This window comes from Falco naumanni, chromosome 6, assembly GCF_017639655.2.
Source record: "Falco naumanni isolate bFalNau1 chromosome 6, bFalNau1.pat, whole genome shotgun sequence".
Taxonomy (NCBI): Eukaryota; Metazoa; Chordata; class Aves; order Falconiformes; family Falconidae; genus Falco; species Falco naumanni.
This window is the reverse complement of record NC_054059.1, coordinates 20,090,871-20,111,860: the sequence shown is the minus strand read 5'-3', so window position 1 is coordinate 20,111,860 and position 20,990 is coordinate 20,090,871. Positions and strand designations below refer to the sequence as shown.

The 20,990-nt window shown below is 44.2% G+C and overlaps 1 protein-coding gene across 1 annotated transcript in view; it reads right to left on the bottom strand.

The window, feature by feature from the left end:
- Positions 1 to 19,368, bottom strand: part of CSMD1 (CUB and Sushi multiple domains 1) — a 1,211,070-nt gene extending 1,191,702 nt beyond the window's left edge. The window contains exon 1 of the mRNA XM_040599137.1: positions 18,916 to 19,368. Within this exon, the coding sequence (XP_040455071.1) occupies positions 18,916 to 18,982 (67 nt within the window). The 5' untranslated portion in view covers positions 18,983 to 19,368. The remainder of the gene's footprint in view (positions 1 to 18,915) is intronic.
- Positions 19,369 to 20,990: the final 1,622 nt, after the last annotated feature.

Here is a 20,990-nt window from a genome sequence, read left to right as displayed (position 1 = left end):
TCTTTGATATGTTTTCTGCCTTATGAAACATCTTTGCATCTTGTTGACCTTTAAAAATGCTGCTTTGCTCCGGGCTGATGGCTTCAATTTATTTCCTCAGTAATTTCTGATTTGCTTTCCTGCTTAGTGTATATAGGATGATTGTTTAATTTAGTGAGTATTTTCTAATTTGGTTTTGTGTTCCTAGATTATTTTTTCTGTATTTTCCTAGCCAAATTCTATTTTTGCTAGGCAAGTTAAATAGATGATACAACACATACCATCACGCTGCTCTGTGCTTCTTGCTATGCTTTCAGATCCCACAGAAGCTACAAATTCTCCCCCCACCACTTACGTTCAGACATATATAATCATGAGCAACAGAGGGCCTAACACTGACTCCTCAGAAACTGTCCAGATTTTCTCGTTGTGGTCTACACTTAAACTAGTTTTCCATCCCACAGTTTCTTTGCTTTCATGATGAGTTCTCTTAGCCATTAATCTCAGATGTGGTGCCTTGTCAAAGGCTTACGAGTAGACTACATCCATTGAATTTCCCTTATCTACAATGGCAGTAATACCTTCAAAGAACTCCAGCAGGTTAGTTAAGCATGACCTCCCCTGCCTGAATCTGTGCTGGTTATCCTTAATCAAACTGATTTTCAAGCTGTTCTTTCACACTTGCTTGTGGTAGTTTGATTTTCCCCACATCCCTTGTTAAATTCAGTGATATATAGTTTCTTGGACTGTCTTTGATCTTTTTGGAAACTTTGCTTGCTTTTTTTCAATCTGCAAAAATAATTCCTGGACAGAGCTTGTTGAAATTTTGTCTGTAAGTAGTCTTTTGTCCCTCCAGGTTCCTTACTAGTTGTTTAAAAGTATGTTTTCAAAACTGGTTTTGATGCAAAAACCAAAAATCACAAAAAGCGTGTGCTTCATGCCATTTCTTTTGTTGTTGGCGGGGGTTTTCATGTGTCCATGTGTATGTGCTATTTTCCTACATGTAGTAAAATGGAACAAACTACTGTTGTCAATATAGAGTGGTAAAATTCACAAGATTTTGGTTGCTTTGCATTCATGCAGGTGGGGAGGAGCTTTCCAGGGTGCTGTAATTTTTTGTGTGCTGGATAGCTATCAAAACCAGTCCCACATGCATTCTTCCACGTACAGGAAGCCAAAATGCAGTATGTCGTCCTGAGGGAAATGGACTTAGTGATAAATTTACACATCTGTGCCCTTCAGACTCGATTACATGACTCCCTGTGCCCTGACATGAAAATCCATGTAACGTTGCAGCTGATAAGGCAATACACTGTAAGAACATCACTCCAGTATTTCAGAAATCCCTGGCTGAAGTTCAAGGTCAAGGACTTGAGCTGTAGAACTTCAGTGGCTTAGGGTGGAATATTTCAGACAAAACATCTCCCTGTGTGACAGCAGCTTGCTGTGACTGGTGCACTCAAAGGGAAAGTTTTTTACATGATTAAAAAAATGGATGAAACTTGAAGAACAGTGAAAGGTAACTATGGGACTATCTCCACAAGGGATTGAAATTACTTCAATTCTCTCTATTTTTCTCAGATATACATACACATGTATTTATATCATATTCATGATACTACACTATAGTAACTGGGAACCTTAAGACCAATGCATGCAAATTCAAATGGGAGTATTATACATAAACCTAAACTTTTTCATCTCTCCAATATCAATGGTGATGTCAGCGGAGATGTGACAATATCAGGCTAAATCTCCCTGATAATAGCATAGCTCTCTTTGTAAGATTTTCTTGTAGATTTTATTTGAAGGGCATAATATGATAATTGTTTAGTCCCTAATGATAAAAGCTATTGATTGTTCCCACAAATGAACTGAAAACACATATTGCAGCACCTATCTTTTAGGTGTTTCCTGGCAAATGAGCCCCAGAGCAGTATTCCTAGTGGAGTACTTACAGTTCCACTTTTCATAGAATAATTGAATATTCACTGAGCAGGACAGAAACCCAACCGGGAGCACGACTCTGATGTGGCAAGTAATGCTCTCTGTGTAAGAGGGGACTAGTAGGAGTCCAGTTACTGTTCCAGCAGCTTTTTTAACATTTTATATTGAGGTCCTTTGAGCAAAGTTTGGAACCCAAAGCTTCTACCTCCAAAGGAAACTTTATCCAGAAAGCTTCACGGCGCCAACAGGGGAGAGCCTAGGGCAGTCACAGTATATGCCAGAAAAAGATGTGACAGGCTTTAACTTTCTCAGGGAAGAGGAAGCTGAATGTAGATTTTTCACAATCTAGATAGAGTGCTCCAACTGTTAAATTACTCTCTCTACTGTGGGAAAATGAGAGGGCACCACTTCCACCCCCAGGAACACCTTATGTAAGACCAGAGTTGGTAGGCACGCTTAAAGAAAGCCAAGCAGTTTTATCCCTATGGAAAAGCATCTATATTGAAGATTACAATGACTGTTCAGTAACAGTTCTATACAAATTGACAGTATGCAACCATTCTGAGCATGCCCAGAAATGTAATTTTAGGCTCAAAGGAAATTTTCTAAATAAAAAAAGACATGTAAATTTGGGTGTTTTGGGGATTAAGGTAGCCACTGAGTGGTAGTTCAGTAATCTAAGTACTAGATGTAAATATCTTCACAATAAAGGGAGAACTTAATGCTTAAATCCTTCAGTGTATTTATTTACTGCTGAGTGTCCTCAACATCCATGAAATTAATTAGGAACTGAAGAGTTCAGCACATCTCAGATCTAGCTCTTGAATAAACAAGTTATGTTATATTGCATTAGAATAATCAGCAGGGGTTTATTTTCTGAAATTTTCAGATACATATGCTATACTAACCAAAAATTATTCTAGGCAGAGAGAAGACAGATATTGAAGGATTATGCCAGCAACATAACAGTAAGGAATGTTACAATTTAACTAAATGTCTTTAAATAATTTTCTCTGAAGAAACACTTTTCTACTAATTCAAGTAACTAAATGAACATGCCATCTGATCCTTCGATGAAAATGGTTGAGATATTCTATATGACACTTTTTCTTGTGGTCAAGTGAATAATTCTTAAAGAGACAAGCTTAATATATAAACACAGGACTACACACTTATTTATATCATCCCAAACCAGCATTAAAATATTGCTACCTAAAATGAGCAATGAGTTTTTAATTAAACACAATATTTATTTGTAAACTTAATCTGTTTTTTGATCATAATCTTTAGCTGTTCAGACACTTTGTCATTTTAATAAATGTTTGATTTCTTTGAATCAAGCAGAAAACAAAACTTGCTTGAAAAATAATTTTATTATCCCATTAAAACAGTCCTACTAAAAGAACTCAATCTTTCCCTCATCTTGCTGGAAATTTAGATTGCAGTATGTCAGACACACTACATCTTGTTGAGCTGTAGTCCTTTTCCAGTCATACTTCTAACACCTGTGTTCTTGTCAGTTCTCAAAAGCTAAGCAATGATTTTGTTTGCACTGGACAGGAGTAATTAATACCTTCCTTTCCTGAATAGATTATATCAAAAAATATTCAGAATTTTCTCTTTTATGGAAATGAAAAGAGACTTTCAGAATGAAGGAGCAAGAACAATCATGGGAGACTTGCTAATATTAAAGAGATTCTGGTTTCTTCTATCTCATGTTACTCTTGTTCATAATGGACAGCTATGCTTTCACTAATTATTTATTTGCATCACTTCCATTTTGTTTTTATAATGCTGATAGGCTTTCCTACAGACGGTCCTGAGAGGAAGAGGTAGAATAAAGGGGAAGGGCAGAATCTGTATATCCTATTCAAAGACAGCTTAAACATAAGTAGAAAGGCTGCTGTCTTAGGGAACAAGAGAAACAATTATTTTTCAGACAGTGACAAATTTTCTAAGATGAAACTAAAACCAGAACCCTATGGATTGGAGCTCAAAGAATATCTTGCATGTTTTAAGGTTTGAAATAAGCCTCTATCTAAGGGCACAATTTTCAGTGGTTTTTTTTTTTTTTTTTTTTTCTGCCATTTGTTCTGGACCTTGGGAGAGGGGAAATTGGCTGATTTAAAAGAATGACATGGTTTCAGTTTTTTCAGTATAATGGACCTCTTCCTAAACCTTTTCTAACAGAAATTCTTGCAGTGCTTCCCTAATCTCTGCAGAAACCCAATTGTTCACCAGATCCTCTCATTAAAGTTTGTCACAACACTCTCCAGTTTTCACCAGACTTTTTGCTTGTTGTCCCAGGAGAGAACACCATCAAGATATGACTTGTGATCAGTGATATGTTGGACCACAGAGGGGCAAATAATTTATATGCAAGATGAAGCTACTACACAGTGCATTTGATATTATCAATGAGCTACTAACACACTCCATTAAAGTCAGTGTCAGTGGGAGAGGAGATCACTAAGCACTCGTTTTGTTGTATTCATTTCTTACCAGGACCTAGTTTTTCTAAGCATTTTCTCTGTTGTCCATTCATAAATCTCTCACAGGGGAAAATGTCAAACATCACTGTCATTCAGATGGTCACGACATACAGTCTTTACTATTTACTGGAAAGCAAATAATCAAAATATTGATGAGAATAAAAACTAGGTAATGAGATGGTGGGATAGAGGGAAGTGGCTGTTTATAATGAAATATTAATTGAAGTCAGTTAATATAAAAACCCATATGAAATTTTAAGGTGTATGTGTGAAAAGTGTGTAATTTACAAATTCACCCCTTCCCATCTATCAGATGCAAAGTTCTGTGCAGGGTGAAGTGTTTCCAAAGAGCTGGAAGTGACCAGGGAAATGAGCAGGTAGAAGCTTCAAAACAAGAAAAAAAGCAGCTGTTTTTCACACAGCAGGAATTAAATTGTAAAACAGATTGTCAGAAAATAGTGTGGTAGCCTGAATTATGAATAGGTTCAAGAACAGATCCATGAAGGTTAAATTTGTTGATGGATGTTGAACATAGATGCCACCTCTGGCTGAGAGTTCCCTAAACTGGCTAGAGGCTGCTAAAATATAAGGCTGTCTATATCTGCAATTTTTTCAATGCATTTGCTAATGGCCATTGTCAGAGAGAGGTTATTTTGGTCTGATTTGATGTGACGCTTTTTGCATTTTTAAATATGTGCAGACTTAAACTTACCCAAATTCAAAGTACGTGCACAGAATCTGGACACAGTTTATGTCACTGACTTAGTTCTTCAGGTCTTAAGAGTGCCCTGTGCCCATCTTCAACCTTTGCACCGGTTGCTCCCAGTGCAGGAGTCATCACATACTAGACCCTGTGTGCCTTCTTCCATAGGAATGTTAAACAGCCACTTTGGAACATAATAAAGGCGGTCTCTTATACTCCTTCAGCAGAGAAGGAAATTATAGAGTGACTGGAACAAGAAAGGTAAGGTCTGAAAAAGGAAAATTTTAAAGAAACAGTAAGGGGAAAGGAAAGAGAAATAGTGTTTAATGATGCAAATCTGATGGTGCCAGCTCTGCCAGTCCTACAAAATAAATGCCATTATTTTCAGCACATCAGCGTAAAGCCTGTGTATCAGCCCAGCAACTGAACTACCATGCCCATGAGGGAATCAGTCATTATTTATCAGACCACATCAGACCTGCACTGTAGTGGCACCAGGGCTTCCACTGACAGCACTTGCCAGCAGACATTTCAAGTTTTGAGCTATATTACCAGTTCTGCTTAGTAAGATTACACCAGTATGCCTCTGGTATACTCTGGTATACACCAGTGTGTGTGTGTAAATATATATATATATATATAAAAAAAATAATATATATATATACATGCACACACACACCAGTATACTGGAGACAGTAAGGAAAAGTGATTATGCATTGCTCTTCAGTAAGACAAATACCAGTAATGGGAATCAGAAAACAATTTTAATAATTATTGATGGATGCAAGTGAACTAATCTGGGCATTGTCCTCTGTAAAATACAGGGCAGCATGAAGCTGCTGTGGGCTCTTTCAGAAGATAAGGCTTTTTGCTTGATTCTGGTCATGCAGGAAATAACATTCCCAAGACCCAAGCTCCCTGTCATAACGCTGTCCATGTTGTCCATTTCATATAATCTTTTCTATGATGGGTTCCTATATTCCAGGATTTACCATAAAGCAAATTAATAAAACACACTAGACATGTATCACTGCCTAATAAACTTTCATTTAAATAATAAGTATAATAATAAATATCCGAGGAAAAAAAATGAGGGGAAGACGATAAATGACAAGAGTAAGGCTTGATTTAAAAAAATAGAATAGTCCTGACTGAAACCCTGAGTAAATGCTGTCATACTTTTTCATATGTAGCTTTTTTTCTGGGATGGTCCTCAGTGGCACTGTTGGAGAGTGTGTCAATGAAATATCAGAATGATCTCCATTGGCTGCCTATACTGTCCTCTGCTGAATGGCTGTCCCTCACCTGAGACAGTCTGTCACCATAAAAACTTACTTTTTCACAGTGGGCATTACATTATCTTTCTAGCATCAAAGAGTAGTTTCTATTTTTAATTGATTTTTTCCCCCCAGGGGACCTGATCCTCACACACATCGCTCTTTTGGGATAGTACCTAGACAACAGCAGTGTGACTAAAGTAGAACTGAGAAGCGAACTGCTGTTGAGAGAGTCACACAAAATGCTTCTGCTTTACAAAACTGTATCTGAAATTACCAGTGCTATGTGACTGTGCAGGGCTGACCCTGGCTGGACACCAGGTGCCCACAAAAGCCGGACACCAGATGCCCACAAAACCCTCTCCTATCACTCCAAAAACCTCTCTATCACTCCCCTCAGCTGGGCAGGGAAGAGAAAATATAACAAAAGTTTCATGGGCTGAAAAAAAGACAGGGACAGATCACTCAACAATTACCACTGTGGGCAAAATAGACTTGGCTAGGGGAAATTAATTTAATTTATTACCAATCAAACCAGTGATGAGAAATAAAGTCAGATCTTACCAACACCTTCCTCCCTTCTTCCTAGGCTTAACTTCACTCCTAATTTGCTCTCCCTCCTCCCCCTCAGCAGTGCAGGGGACAGGCAATGGGGCTGCCATCAGTCCGTCACATGCCGTCTCTGCTGCTCCTTCCTCCTCAGGGCGAGGCTCCTCACACTCCTCCCCTGCTCCAGCATGGGGTCCCTCCCACAAGAGGCAGTCCTCCATGAACTTCTCCAGTGTGAGCCCCTCCCACAGGCTGCAGTTCTTTACACGCTGCTCCAGTGTGGTCCCTTCCATTGGGTGCAGCCCTTTAGGCACAGGCTGCTCCAGCGTGGGTCCTCCACGGGGTCACAAGTACTGCCAGCAAACCTGCTCCAGCCTGGGCTCCTCTGTCCACAGGTCCTGCCAGGATTCTGCTCCACCATGGGCTTCCCATGGGGTCACAGCCTCCTTTGGGCATCCACCTGCTCCGGCATGGGATCCTCCACGGACTGCAGGTGGATATCTGCTCCGCCATGGACCTCCACGGACTGCAGGAGGACAGCCTGCCTCATCATGGTCTTCACCATGGGCTGCTCCACCACCTGGAGCACCTCCCACCCCTCTTTCTGCACTGGCCCTGGTGTCCACAGAGTTGTTGCTCTCACATGTTCTCACTCCTCTCTCCATCTGGCTATTGGTGTTGGACAGGTGTTTATTTTTCCCTTTCTTAAATATGTTATCCCAGAGACACTACCACCATCACTGGTGGGCTCGGCCTTGGCCATTGGTGGCTCCATCTTGGAGCCAGCTGGCATTGGCTCTGCTGGACATGGGGGAAGCTTCTGGCAGCTTCTCACAGAAGTCACACCTGCAGCCCCCGCCCCGAACCTTGCCACGCAAACCCAATACTGTGACAAAGCCCATTCAAAACATTTGCACAGATCTATCCATCCTGCAAACATGGTCTTCAGAGCAATGTACATTAATATCAAAAGGAATCTGGTGCCTGTCCTACAGTGGTAAAACTGGGTAGATATTTTTTTCCCACAAGAGCCTGCCTCACCGCTTACAAACGGTCTGTTTCCCAGAAAGAAAAATGGAGCCTCAAGGAATTGCAATTAGTTACCATCAATGTGGGATAAACGTAAAAATGATGAATACTCATAGAGGAAAAAAAGAGGAGGTGGAACTGATTGTTCTTAATTCTGGGCAGGACAGCAGCCTCCATTATGCAATACAGCCAGTAGTCTATGAGTTGGCTTCGCTCCAAATTCTGATTTGCTGCTGCATTTAATGTTTACTTTGTAATCACAAACAGTTTGTTCCACAGTACCTCAGATCCAGGTTTGTTGTTGGGTTTTTTTTCATACACAGAATTACTTAAGTACAACAGTTGTAAAGAAAAACAAACCACAACTTCCCTTGAGGAATCTCTCCTTTCTAAAAAATAACACAACTGTAAATTTGGAAACTTTGTTTAATTCAGATATGACCTGGGAAATAACAGTAGTAAATCTTGAATATTGTTGTCTATCCATTCTATCTAAGGCACTATATTGCATTCAGATTATGATGATTCTCAAGTGTAGAAGTACGTACAGTACAAATTCCTTGATGTTCAAAAGTGCTGAGATCTGCAGCTTTCTCTTATGACAGTGGGAACTACAAATGCAGGCTCTTGACAATAAACAGTACCTTCTGCCCCCTTCCCAGCATCCTTGAACTTGACACTAAAACTTGTTGTGCAGGTAGAATGAGCTCAGACAGACACTTTTATTGTTCAACATGTACATGCTGTTTTATTCAATAAATGGATCTCCTCTTCCATCAGATATTTTGGAAAAAGAAGGCTGTTTTTCATGCTGAATGTCTATGATCTGATGTCTTGTAACTGTATTCCATCCACAAGTCTGTTTCTTTATCAAATATTCATATAAATACCACTTCTTTACCTTAACACTGTTTGTGGATAACATTGAGATGCATCACTAGTAAAGTGAACTTTTAAAATCAGTAAGGAAATAATAAGAATTAAAGATTTCTCTGCAATGTGAAATATTCAGGAGCCATCCTCTGGTCCTTACTCAGTCAACTCCTGCTCTGAAGGCAAGTGGATAGAAAGGCTTGACAAAAACCAAATTGTGCTCGTAGAGGTTGAAATTATCATGATCCAAACTAGGCTGACAATAAAATGGCTACTACTTTAAAGATGTATGAGGCTAACTGAAAGGGGACTCCAGCTCAGTCACCTTACCCAGTGTACAGAAATTATAGATCTGGACTTACCATTTCTAGTAACAGGACCTCAGATTAAAGGACACAACAAGAATCAACACTAAAAAAAAATAATCAATTAGGTATCTCTGTTTAAAGAGGACTAATAATTTGAGTGTATATATATAAAAGGAAAACTGAATTCACTTTGACAAAACAAATTCTCAATTTTCCTTCTTGTGTGATATGACTCATCTCAAATCCATTGCAAAGCGGTAAACAAACTACACCAACTCAGTAGCCATCATCTGCCAGGAACATTTTAAAAAGAAAACCATTACTGAGCTACTTTTCTTGTCTTCTATACAGAGAAACATTTTCCCAGCAGAAACAGCACTTCACGTTATCTTCTTTTTTGTTTACCATGTTTCCCTCACTGCTAACAGCAACCTAAGAAATACCTCCTAAAGCCAGTAATTTATTTCTTAAGAATTAGACTGAAGTAGTTTGGACTAGTTTTAGGTATTTTTCAAAACAATCCATTTAAAACAAATCAAGAGAGCGAAGTTCAGTTCAGTTGGTAATAACATGGTATATGGGACATATCTTGGACAATAATTTAAATATGTGGACAACAGCCTTTTGACTTTATTCCTCATTCAGTGAAGCAATTCTTTAACTTGAAAGGTTACAAAAATAAAATAATTAGTCCTTCTTTGTTCTACCATCCTTCTGTAATCTAATTTCCTCAAAATAGCTGGAAGATAAAATATTGTCGTGAAGATCAAAATGACAGCTATAAGCTGGCCTCTCCACTCCTCATTATCCATTACTGTTTTTATGATGACTATTTATTATTATCATATAGTTAATAAATGAAATCTAAATCACTTATAATGTATCTGAAGTCAGCTTCTCTGCTGGTGTAAATCACCAGAGATGAATGGAGAGGGTTTCATGATGTTATGTTTTTTGCAATAGTTCTTGTGTGTATATTTTAAAATCTTTTGGGTCAGGCCCCTCACTGTGTTAAATGATACTAAATTGAAAAAAAGAGAGCAACTTCAATTTCCAAAATATTCCCTGATTCATTGCTTTAAAAAAATTACTTCAGAGCTTCTCAAGAGTTGACAGGAAAAATCTAAATTGTCATGGCAACATGAGTTGAAGAAATCCTTCTTTGCTGTTTGCGTAGATCATCTCCATGCCATCACTCTGTTTATTAAATGATGCTAAAGAAAGCAATTAATGGTTAATTTCTCCTCAGAACCAAATAAATTATATAACTAGTGAAAGCCAGGGCAGTGAGATATGCTTCAGATAGGTCAGACACTTTGAGGCATCATATATCTTCAATATAAATGACACCAAGCTGTGTGATGCAGTCAATGTGCTGGAGGGAAGGGACACCTCCATGGGGCCCTTGACAGGCTTGAGGTGGGCCCATGTGAACTTCATGAAGTTCAGCAAGGTCAAGTGCCAGGTCCTCCACATGGATCAGGGCAATCCCAAGCACAAATACAGGCTGGGTGGAGAATGAATTGAAAGCAGCCCTGAGGAGGATTTGGGGAGCTGGGGAATTAGAAGCTCCGCATGACCCAGCAATGTGTGCATGCAGCCCAGAAAGCCAACCATTTATTTAATTTCTCAAGAGAGATGTTTAGAAATGCATCGGGTCACCAAACATGATATTGGCTGTTGCTTGATTGTACTGAGGTTCTAAAAGTGAGTTATAAAACAGCTTCTGCCTCTGCCCCCCCCCCCCCCCCCCCCAAAAAAAAAAAAAACCAAACAAACCCAAACAAACAAAAAAACAAAACCCAAAAAACCCAACTTGGTATGACTCTATCTATGTATTGTAAGAAACATCAGTGGGATACCAGTACAGAATCTGGCTGCTGGGGCAAAGCTAAAATAGTGTACTTAGTTATACTTGGAAGCAGGCAGATTCTGCATTGATATCCCACAGACATTAGTGAGAACAGTATGATTTGTCATGACCATTTGTTTCACAACTAGAGGCGTGTAAAATTAGTCTAAAAATAAGTTAAAACACTTTGCCTTTTTTTTCTTAATCAAAATGGCCTTTTCAAAAACTGCACTCTTGTGCAATAAGCATCACTCTTTCTTTTTTTCTTACCCTCACAGTCACCTATGGTTTTTTTTCCTCAGCTTCAGGGCAAGGCGGGTTTCATGAGCTCACATGTATTCCTGCAATATCTAGCTGCTTGCTTCCCAACATTAGCTGCTTGCTGACAAAATCACTTCCCTGTTCCTTGCACATCCAGCTGTATTGGACATGGGCAGTCTGATGTGGATCCCAGGCTACATGGTGAGTGTTATACACACCATGAGTTCAAACTGAACCCTGATGCACTCATACAAGGCAAGTTCTACCTTAAGCACGATGCCCAAAGCCAAGCCTAAGCTCTCGTTGATGTATTTTGGATACACTCAGCAAAGTGAGCCAAGCTCCCCCATCCATTTCAGCAGCACAAATTGCAAGCACAGTGGAAATGCTTTAAATCCAAGCTATAGCTGGGCCACCATCTAAAAAAGAAAATATTCTGGCTGTGGTCCTCAGTGTGTTTAGGTCCACCCTTCAACCTGAGCTTCAGATACGGAGCAATGCTGGCTGCACTTTTTTTCCCAGTGCACTGTACATTGCTGGTGATTCAGCACCAGTGTAAGCAAAACGTAAATTTGAGTATTTGTGTTCTCTTGGGTTTGTCCGTGAACACCATATGGCAAGTAACACAGGCCAAAGGAAGTAAAAAATTATTTATGAAGTATTACATCATGGCTACATTTTATCTGCAAATCATAGGGTGAGGAAAAGATATATCCCCAGACCTAGATTTGCCCTCTGGCAAGTGTCAATGGTTTGCTGCAATCAACAGAATTGTAAGAACATTTTAATTCAAAAAACCCTCCAATATAGGTTTAGAAATGGCTCGCTAATAAAAAAGACAAGGAAAACTTTCAGACAAGAAATAAGAAAAACTTCATGTTTGGCAAAATTGCATGGAAAAGTCATTGCCTTGAAATTGAGAATAAGGCATGAAGCAAGTGCTGCAAAATGTAATTTTAAAATGCTGACCATATTTTATGCAAGTTTGCAAAACAGTGCACACAAAGTTTTATTCATTATTATTTATTCAGCTCTGTGTCAGCTGCACTGCTGCAAATGTTTCTTTTGGAAAACCACTGTACAACAGAGGCATGAATACAGAACGTGATTCTGTACTTCAGTATCCATGGGATACTGTAAGAGACATAAAATATCTGAAGAATAAAATGATACTAGGTTTCTCTGTATATTGTCCTTCACAATTTCTTTAAGGAAAAAGACCCCAGGAAGCAAGGTAGAGGTCAGATAAAACCATGCTTGGAGATATCAGAGATAGTGATTAAAACCAAATTATTTCCATAAATAGTTGTATATTTTATTATTATCAAGGTTGATTGCTCAGACTCATCCAGTTTTCCTTTTTTTTTTTCCTAATCATACTTGGACGTAAACATTTTTAGAAGTTCTCAGCCACAACAGCTCATATTAAAAAGGGTCTGGCTCCACAATTCAGCTGCAGTACCTACCGTGCCTGCCTTATTCAGAGTGGCAATGTTTTCAAAACTGGTGAATCCAGCTACCGCTGGAATCAATAGAAATTTCAGTTTCCACTGCAGCAGAACAGGGTCCTCATAAGTGCCCAAAGTTACCTTTTATTTGACAGTGATGAGACAAAAAATGAAGTTGAAAGAATTAGAATCACTATTTCAGAATATGCATGAATTTATTGTTAAAATGTATAATTTAATAATTATAAAATGGTAACAAATGGGGATTAATTTTTGTGCTGGAAATTAAAGCATTACTGTAATTGCAAGAAATTGTGATATTATTATTTTTTTTTTTTGCTTATCTTTTCCTAAATGCAAATCATTGATTATATTCTGATTAATCAAGAGGAATTCTGGTTAATCATCAGCAATATAACAGTGATTAAATCTTGCTCTGACCTTTTAACTGAATGTGCCCTCCAGGTAAAAATGGCAAGAAACTCTCATCGTTTTCTCTCCCTCCTTTTTTTTTTTATGAGTAAGAAATGCAGAAAAAAAAGTATTCTCTCTGAGCAAGTAAGACTTGTTATTGGCAATAAGATGCATTATTACTCCTGTAAGAGTTTTCAGCGCATGCATGCCTCCATTTACCGTTCAATTACTAAATGCAGGCAACTGATAAATGTTGCCTTTGTGTGTCAATGTAACACTAGCAATAATACAAGTAATTTGTTTAAGCAGTTATTCTGTTGAGAAATGCTTATAACAAATAGGGTGTAGATTTTCTTAAATGCAATAGAAATGTCATATAGTGGAGTGAAGCCTTTCATCCAGCCAGAACAAAGTTGGGTGAGGACAAAGTGAGACCTCACAGCTCTCCTCAGGTATTAATGGCATTTTCCCCTATTTCAAAAGTTACTGATTGATAAAAATGGTTTAAAGGAAATTGCAACTGATGTAGAAAAGTAAAACATCTAAGTAAAGTGATTCATACACATTAGGAGAATTTCCATATGATTCCTATTCTTTGTTCACTGCAGAAACTGGAAGAATGTCCAATTTAGCTCAGTCTAATCTGGCTGATCTTGCAGCCATATGGAGAACTAGAGGCCAGCTTCTCATTCGGTGTCCCTGATTTAGATCCGGTTGTATGCTCGAGTTTTATTAGAGATCCCATCTCATACTTACATGCCTGCTGCAGTGGCCCGTACAGATGAGCCATCAGGTCCCCTCCTGCCAGGCAGCCCTGCTGGCCATGGGCTGCCTGGCACCATCTCTGCCGACACTCAAAGCGCTTTACCAGAATAATGTCACCTTGGTCAAAGAGACAGGAGAGCTCAATGCAGATTTGACCTAAATGGAATTACATCTTCTCTTTAAAGTCATTGGAGGTTTTATACAGTCACACTATTAAGCAGCTTCTTCCCTGAGGAAAGGTTGCGAGAGGAAGTTTAATGTGCCAGTATACAGATTACATGTCTTGAAAAAGCTGAAAACGGTGGTCCCTAAGGCTCTTCAGCCTTTCCAGAGAGCAGTGGTAGATCCTGAATGCATTGGTTTCTGTTTAAAATATTTACAGTTTCAGATTGTTCCTAATTAGGTGGGGGCACAGTTTTCATGTATGTAAATGCTATTGAGGCCCAACTCCCATAGGTGGCTTTTTAAAACTTGTGTGTGTCAATGCATACATAATAATACTACCACATAATAAGTAATAATGAGATGAAGAGCTAGATTACATATTTGTGTAGAAAAAGCAGTCTGCAGGGGAAAAAAAATACAACACATACCACCCTCCCCCCCCCCCCCCCCAAGCCCCCATGCCTTATCAAACTCATACTTGTCTGTAGAAAGGGACATGGGAGTGACAGTCAGTAAAATAAACAGAAAACAATCTGCAGAATGGTTCCTGTATATACAGATCACAGATGGTGCTGAAGTGCCCTCACAAATTCCAATACATCCTGAAGTTCATGTGTGCTCACGCCTCCATGTGCTTGTATACTATCTCCAGCTCCTCACACAAGTATCTTGTTCCACACACACCAGGAAAACTGATAGCCTTGAACTGGCTGACAGTGGAAATTCAAATCTCATCTATGAGTTCAAAGGTGTAAAACAAGCGTTTGGGCAAACGTTGCTGAACTGATATGTTCTCCACTACATTGTATTCAAATTGACCATATTTCCTATTCCTATACAGATTTAAGGACTTTATATACATATCTTGATGGAAAATTGCAAAAGACACAGATCTTACAAAAAGTACATGCATTTTTACATTAAAATATTAGGTGGTCAGAGCTGCCTATTGTCTTTTCTGTCTTCCTATGGCCAGTTCCTCACTGGGCTGGGGGATGGAGAACACATCCACCAAATACTTGGTTTTGTAGCTGGGTATTCAACACTGAGCTCTGATGCTCTTTTAAAAAATCCTTTTTTTCAGTTCATTTTTCTAGAATTGCTTTAGTCTTCTTTGGAAGAGAATAGAGCCTCTCCAGAGAGACCAGCTTCACAGTTTGAGAAACACTGCTTTGGAGGGGGAAAATACATGACTTTAAAAGAGACAAACACTCTCAGTCTGGCAGGAGTAGGCCTTAAACATAGCGGTAACTTTCTGTTTTCTGTGATGTAGTCATAGCAATTATTTTGACAAAATGATAGCAGCAAACAGAGGGTACATAAAATGGTTGGGGGTTTATTTCTTTTCTCTTTTCTCTTTTCTTTTCTTTTCTTTTCTTTTCTTTTCTTTTCTTTTCTTTTCTTTTCTTTTCTTTTCTTTTCTTTTCTTTTCTTTTCTTTTCTTTTCTTTTCTTTTTTAAACAAAATCCTAAGCTGTAGATATGGGAGTCCTTTAACAGTCTGAATTCAATTTAAGAACAGAAATATTTTCCCTTTGCTGTTTCCATTAATCTGAATGATACCTCTGTGCATAAGCCTGCTTATGTACAGCTTGTTTGAGGCAATGAGGTGGCAGTGAAGGTGTCGTATTTGGTTATCTGAACAAGTGCAGGAAATGATCTTGAAAACATGTACTGGGACAATTTTAAGTATTAGGCAATATGTATTCCTACATTGAAAATAGGCTGTCCACAGACCTCAGGTCATAGCAGAAAGATATTTTAATCTTTTATCTTGAATTTGAGTCAGAGTTCTGTCTAAATCTACCATTTGTTCCCTAGCAGCATGAATTTTTGCAGAAATGATACTGACGTGGTTTGTATTTCAAGCAAATCAATAGTTTTTTATGTTTGCTTTTGCTAGGATATAACCTATCAGAATTAGCAAATGGCTCTATAAATAAGCCCATCTTAACATGCAGAGCTGAACACTGTGCTGCCTGTCTTGTTGAAGCATAACTGGTATGATAGGGTAGTTTCTGGGAAAGTGGTTCCTTTAAATGACTCCATGCTAATTTCCCTTGATGCTTAAAGCATAATGGACAGGGAAGAATCCCCCAAATGTTTTCTAAAACACTCAGGTGCATCAGTCAGACAAGATGAGTCCAAAGAAATCTATAGAACTGCACCTCAAGTCTACCACAATGAACAATGATGTATGTTCATTTTTATCCTTTCTTGTCCTTTTAAAAAGTTACAGAAAATTGCACAGCAACAAAGGGTTTCCATTTCATTTCATAACAAGGAACAATGTGGAAAGCAGCCTACTTCTTATTTTACTGAAAGAGCTGGGAACGCCTGTGGCAACACCTCCAGAAATTCAGCACTTTTTTTTTTTTTTCCTCTCTCCCCCTCATAAAACCCCCAAACCAACCAAACCTCGGGTGAATTCCCATTTACAGTGACTACCAAATGATTTGACTGCCGAGGGGCTAGTAATATAGAGTTCTGGGGATCTATTAATTAAAATTTTACATGCTCCCAAAAGCCTAGGCTCTTCATGTTACTAAGAAAGGAGTTCTTTCACTCTCTAAACTAGAAATGTAATTTCAGCCTCGGGATTACATTTGACTAAATATAGATAGCTGTGCCCGATTGCCTGGGAAGGTAAATGGGAAAGAATTATGTCAAATGTCCCCGCTGGTTCCCCTTCTACCTGTTGTTTGACTTCAATATTAAGTCAGTTTGTAGCCTTTTAAGTAGGTGTGTTGCTGCTCCACATTAAGAGAGGTATAATTACATTCTGCAGAGCAGCATTAGAGGCAGTGCCCAAATGTTCCTGGCAAAGCCTTTGTATGTAAGCAAAACACGTCGAATCTCCGTTGAATAACCATGATCCAGCCTCCAGCTTTTCATATGTGCTGTCAGCCATGAAAAGAAAACACTTAAATGTCAAACGACAGAACCAGCTACAGTGTATTTAACAAATGAGTCGCGGGTGTCGGCCCGCCCCGGGAGCCGGCGCGGCCGCGGCTGCGGCCGCAGCTCGTCCCGGGGCGGCCGGGCCCCCGTGTGCGGCGGCCGGGAGCGGCTCCACCGCCCTGCCAGGGGCTTCGCCGCCCGCCCGGCCCCTGCCCGGGGCTCCGCCACCCTGCCCGGGGCTCGGCCGCCCGGCCGTTCGGCTCCTGCCCGGGGCAGCGCTGGGGCGCCCCGCAGGTGTGCGGGCTGACAGCGGCTGCCCAGCCCCGCGCGGGCAGGGACCGAAGCACCGGGGCGGGGGGCGATGCTGGAAGTTTGGGCAGGGCTGCCGCGCCGAGGAGCCCCCGCCGGCTCCGGGCTGCGTGTGCCGCCGAGCACAGCCCCGTCCCCAGGAGCCGCCCGCCGCACGGCCCCCGCAGCCGGGCGCCTCGCCTCCCCCGCGCTCCCTTCCCCACGGAGACAGCACGACCGGGCGCAGCCGGCGGCGTTGCCGAGCGAGCCTAGGCAGCGGCAGGATCCGGGCAGAGCAGCGGAGTCACCGGGCTGGCGCGGAGCCGCTGCCGCTCCTCCAGACCGGGCAAAGCCCCCGCCCGGCTGCCGGCGGACCGGGCTGGCCTTGCACCGCCTCCCCCTGCGGACGGCAGGGCCGGGGGCTACCGGAGGGCGGGCGCCCTGCATTGCCGCCCAGGCGGCGAGGGAGCCCGGCCGCGGGCGCCCGCAGCATGGGGAAGGCTCCGGCCTCGCCCGCCGGCCCGGGCCGCGGTCGGCTCCCCCGCTCCTACCACCCCCGCACCGAAAAAAGCGGTGAGAAAAAGAAAATGGTGGGAACGATGTAAAGCGCCTCTGAAGGGTTAAGGGAGCCTCAGACAGCACAGACCGCAAGGAGAACCGTCCTCCCGGAGGCAGGCAGAAACAGCCGGGAGCGAGGTGGGAGAAGGCAGAGGCTGTAACGGGGACAGGTGCCTAGCTGCGAGCAGCCTCCTTTTCTTTCTCTCTCCCTCTCTCCCCCCCCCCTCCCCCCCCCCTACACACTCGCCTCCCTCCCTCCCTCCCTCATTCCCTCCCTCCCTCTCTCGTCTCCCTCTCTCTTTCTCCCACAGCTTGAAAAAGCGCAGGGCTAATGAGAGGCGAAGTGAATAATGGGGAAGTTGTTGTCTCCAGCGATGAGGCAAGTGATGGGGCTGAGGCCAGCACTGAAGTTGTGTAACCCAATTCTCCACCGTCAGCCCCCTCGTTTCTCCTCCCTCCCCCCACTGATTTTAAGGAGAACCCCAGCTGGGGGTGGGAGACGCTCCCCACCGCACGCCCAGCAGAAAGGGGCCCTCTTTCCCCCGGCACGGGCAGGCGGCTGGCGGAGGGGTCCCCGGCGCCGCATCCCCGCCTCCGCGTAACTTGCGGGGAGCGGAGCCGGCTGAAGGCAGGCGGGGGCGGCTCTCCGCGGCCACCCACTCTGCGCTCCCCCCGAGCACGGCAAAAGCCGGGGAGGCGGGAGGAGGGGAGAGCCAAACTTGCCAGCCCGGGGACTGTCCCTCGCACGGCAGCGAGCGCCGTTCGTGCGTGCGCGGAGAGCGAAGTGTTCCCAAACTCCGGCGCTGCCCAGGCTGGCTGGATGCGCACGGCTCCCCCCGCGGCGCCGCAGCCGCTACTGCCCAACTCCTGGGGGCCGGCTTCTCCCGGGGGAAGTAGCCGGCCGGGAACCGAGCCCTCGGGGAGCGCCGGCGGAGCCGGTAGGAGGCAGGGAGAAGGGAGACTGGGCTCGGGGAGCCTGCTGTTTCCCGACGCAGAAACGAAGCGAGGGGGAGAGCTCAGGCGAGCGGTAGCGGTTTAGCTGAGGGGGGAAAATCAGTGCCATTACCACTGCCTACACGAATCCGGTGCAAGAAACCCAAATCTTACCCTGAGCTGCAGTGAGGAGCCCCGCGCAGAAAACCAGCAGAGACTTGAATTTCCTCCACGCAGTCATGTCTGCAGTTATTCCACACACACACACACTCACACAAAACCCCCGGCGGCTCTTCTCGGCTGCGACCGTGTCCTCCGAGCGGCAGCGGGGCTAAGGACAGCGCCAAATAACCACCACAGGGCGAGGAGAGGCGGAGAGGAGCGCTCCGGGTCCCGAGCGCCGCGCAGCGCCCGACGCCTCCTGCAGGACTGCGCGGGCGGCTCGCTCCGCTCTGCTCATAGCATCAGTCCCGCGCCGCGGCGGGGCTGCGCCGCTCAGCGCCCGCGGAGCCCCGGCGCCGCCGGCCCGCCGCCCGCCCAGGGGAGGGGAGGGCGGGGAGGGAGGGGAGGCGCGCCCGGTGCCGCGGGCAGCGCAGCATCCACGGCCGCCGGCGGGGAGAGCCGAGCAGCGGCGGCAGCAGGAGAGGGATGCGGGGAGTGCGAGGAAGAGGAGGAGGAGGAGGAGGAGGAGGAGGAGGAGGAGGAGGAGGGGAGAGGGAGGGAGGGATCGCGGCGAGAGCAGCGCAGGCAGCGCAGCGGAGCGGCTGCCAGCCACACGAGAAGCCGCCGCCGCCGCCGGACTCAACCATCCCTTCCCACGGAGAGGGGAAGGGGCCGGTGCTGCGCAGCCGGCGCACGCCAAGCCCCAGCCGCCCCGCTCCGCCGGCCGGCCCCGCACGGCCCCCTCGCCCCGGCCGCGCCCCCACCCCCCGGCCCCGGCCGCGGCCCCGGTCGGCTGCCACCGCCCCCCCGAAAGCGCCCGCGGGGAGGCGGCTTTCCCTCGGCCCGGCGCCCCCCCGGCGCGGGGAAGGGTGGCGGCCGCAGGGCGACACCTGCCCAGGGGCTCCTGCTGCAGTGCCCCAGCGCCCTGTCCCCTGGCTCTGCCCGCAGCCCGGCTCCCCTGTGGGGTGCGTGGGGTGCGTGTGCCTGGGTGGGGTGGGAACCCCTAGTCCCAGGTGAGACTCCCCGCTGCTCTGGTCCCCGCTCGGGAGAGAGGAAGGCTCTCAGGCCCAAAATGTGCCCTGCTCGTTCTTTCCAAGTTTCCCATCAGAACAAGCTGTCGGTCCTAAAGGGAAGAAGGATGGGAGCCAATGTCTCCTTGAGAAACACTTTGTCTTTATGTTGCCATTCCCGGGTGCTCCTGTTGCCAAGAATAGTTTCTGCCATTAAATATCCTTTCCAAAGCAACAACAACAAAAACCAACCCACCCAGATCAGCCATGGCACCGTGCAGTCTTCCCCACCACCCGCCGCCTGGACCCGGCAGGACTGGTTCCCTGAGCCCGCGGGGAAGGGACTGGTGGCCCAGGGCTAGGCTGTCACGGGTCCCCCTGCTCCCACGTCCCCGGCAGGTCGTGCTCTTTGCCAACAACGGTCTGTGTGCCAGGCTTACTTACAAACGGCTGGCAAAAAAGGGCCCCTAACCGACTTTCAATCCAACAAGAATTCTAAAGATCACCACCACCACTGCACACTGGGCCTGACTCCATAATTAATGCTTACCTATATCCTTAATTAAAATACAGAGGTTCATAGGAAAGAAAGACAGAAACGCGAACACCTTTGGAAAGGTAGTTTCAGGGTTGTGATTATTAATTTATGATGAGTTTTCTCTCGTGGTGAAATATGCAAAGTTGTTTTCTCATTGTAAGTTGCAAGAAGGTGGTGAATGGGCACTGAACGAGGTAGGCTGACTTTGTAATAAGCTTGTATTTATGTATAAACGTTGCTGTTCTCACTCAAAAAAAAAAAAAAAAAAAAATATCCAGGGCCAGGCAAGCTGCCGAGAAGGACGTGGCATTGCTGCCATCTCGTGGCCAGCCGTCCCCCCCGCCCGCCCGCGGCCTTCGCGCCCTGCCCCGCCTGCCCCACCCGCCCGCGCCCGGAGCCCCACGGGCCGCTGCGCTGCGGAGCCGGGCCCCAGCGCTCCCGGAGGGATCCACTCGCACTGCTCATCCATATTGCAAAAACGCCTCGGGGGATTCATTTTTGAGTTCGTAAAAGTGAAATGATGCTAATGCTTGTTAGTA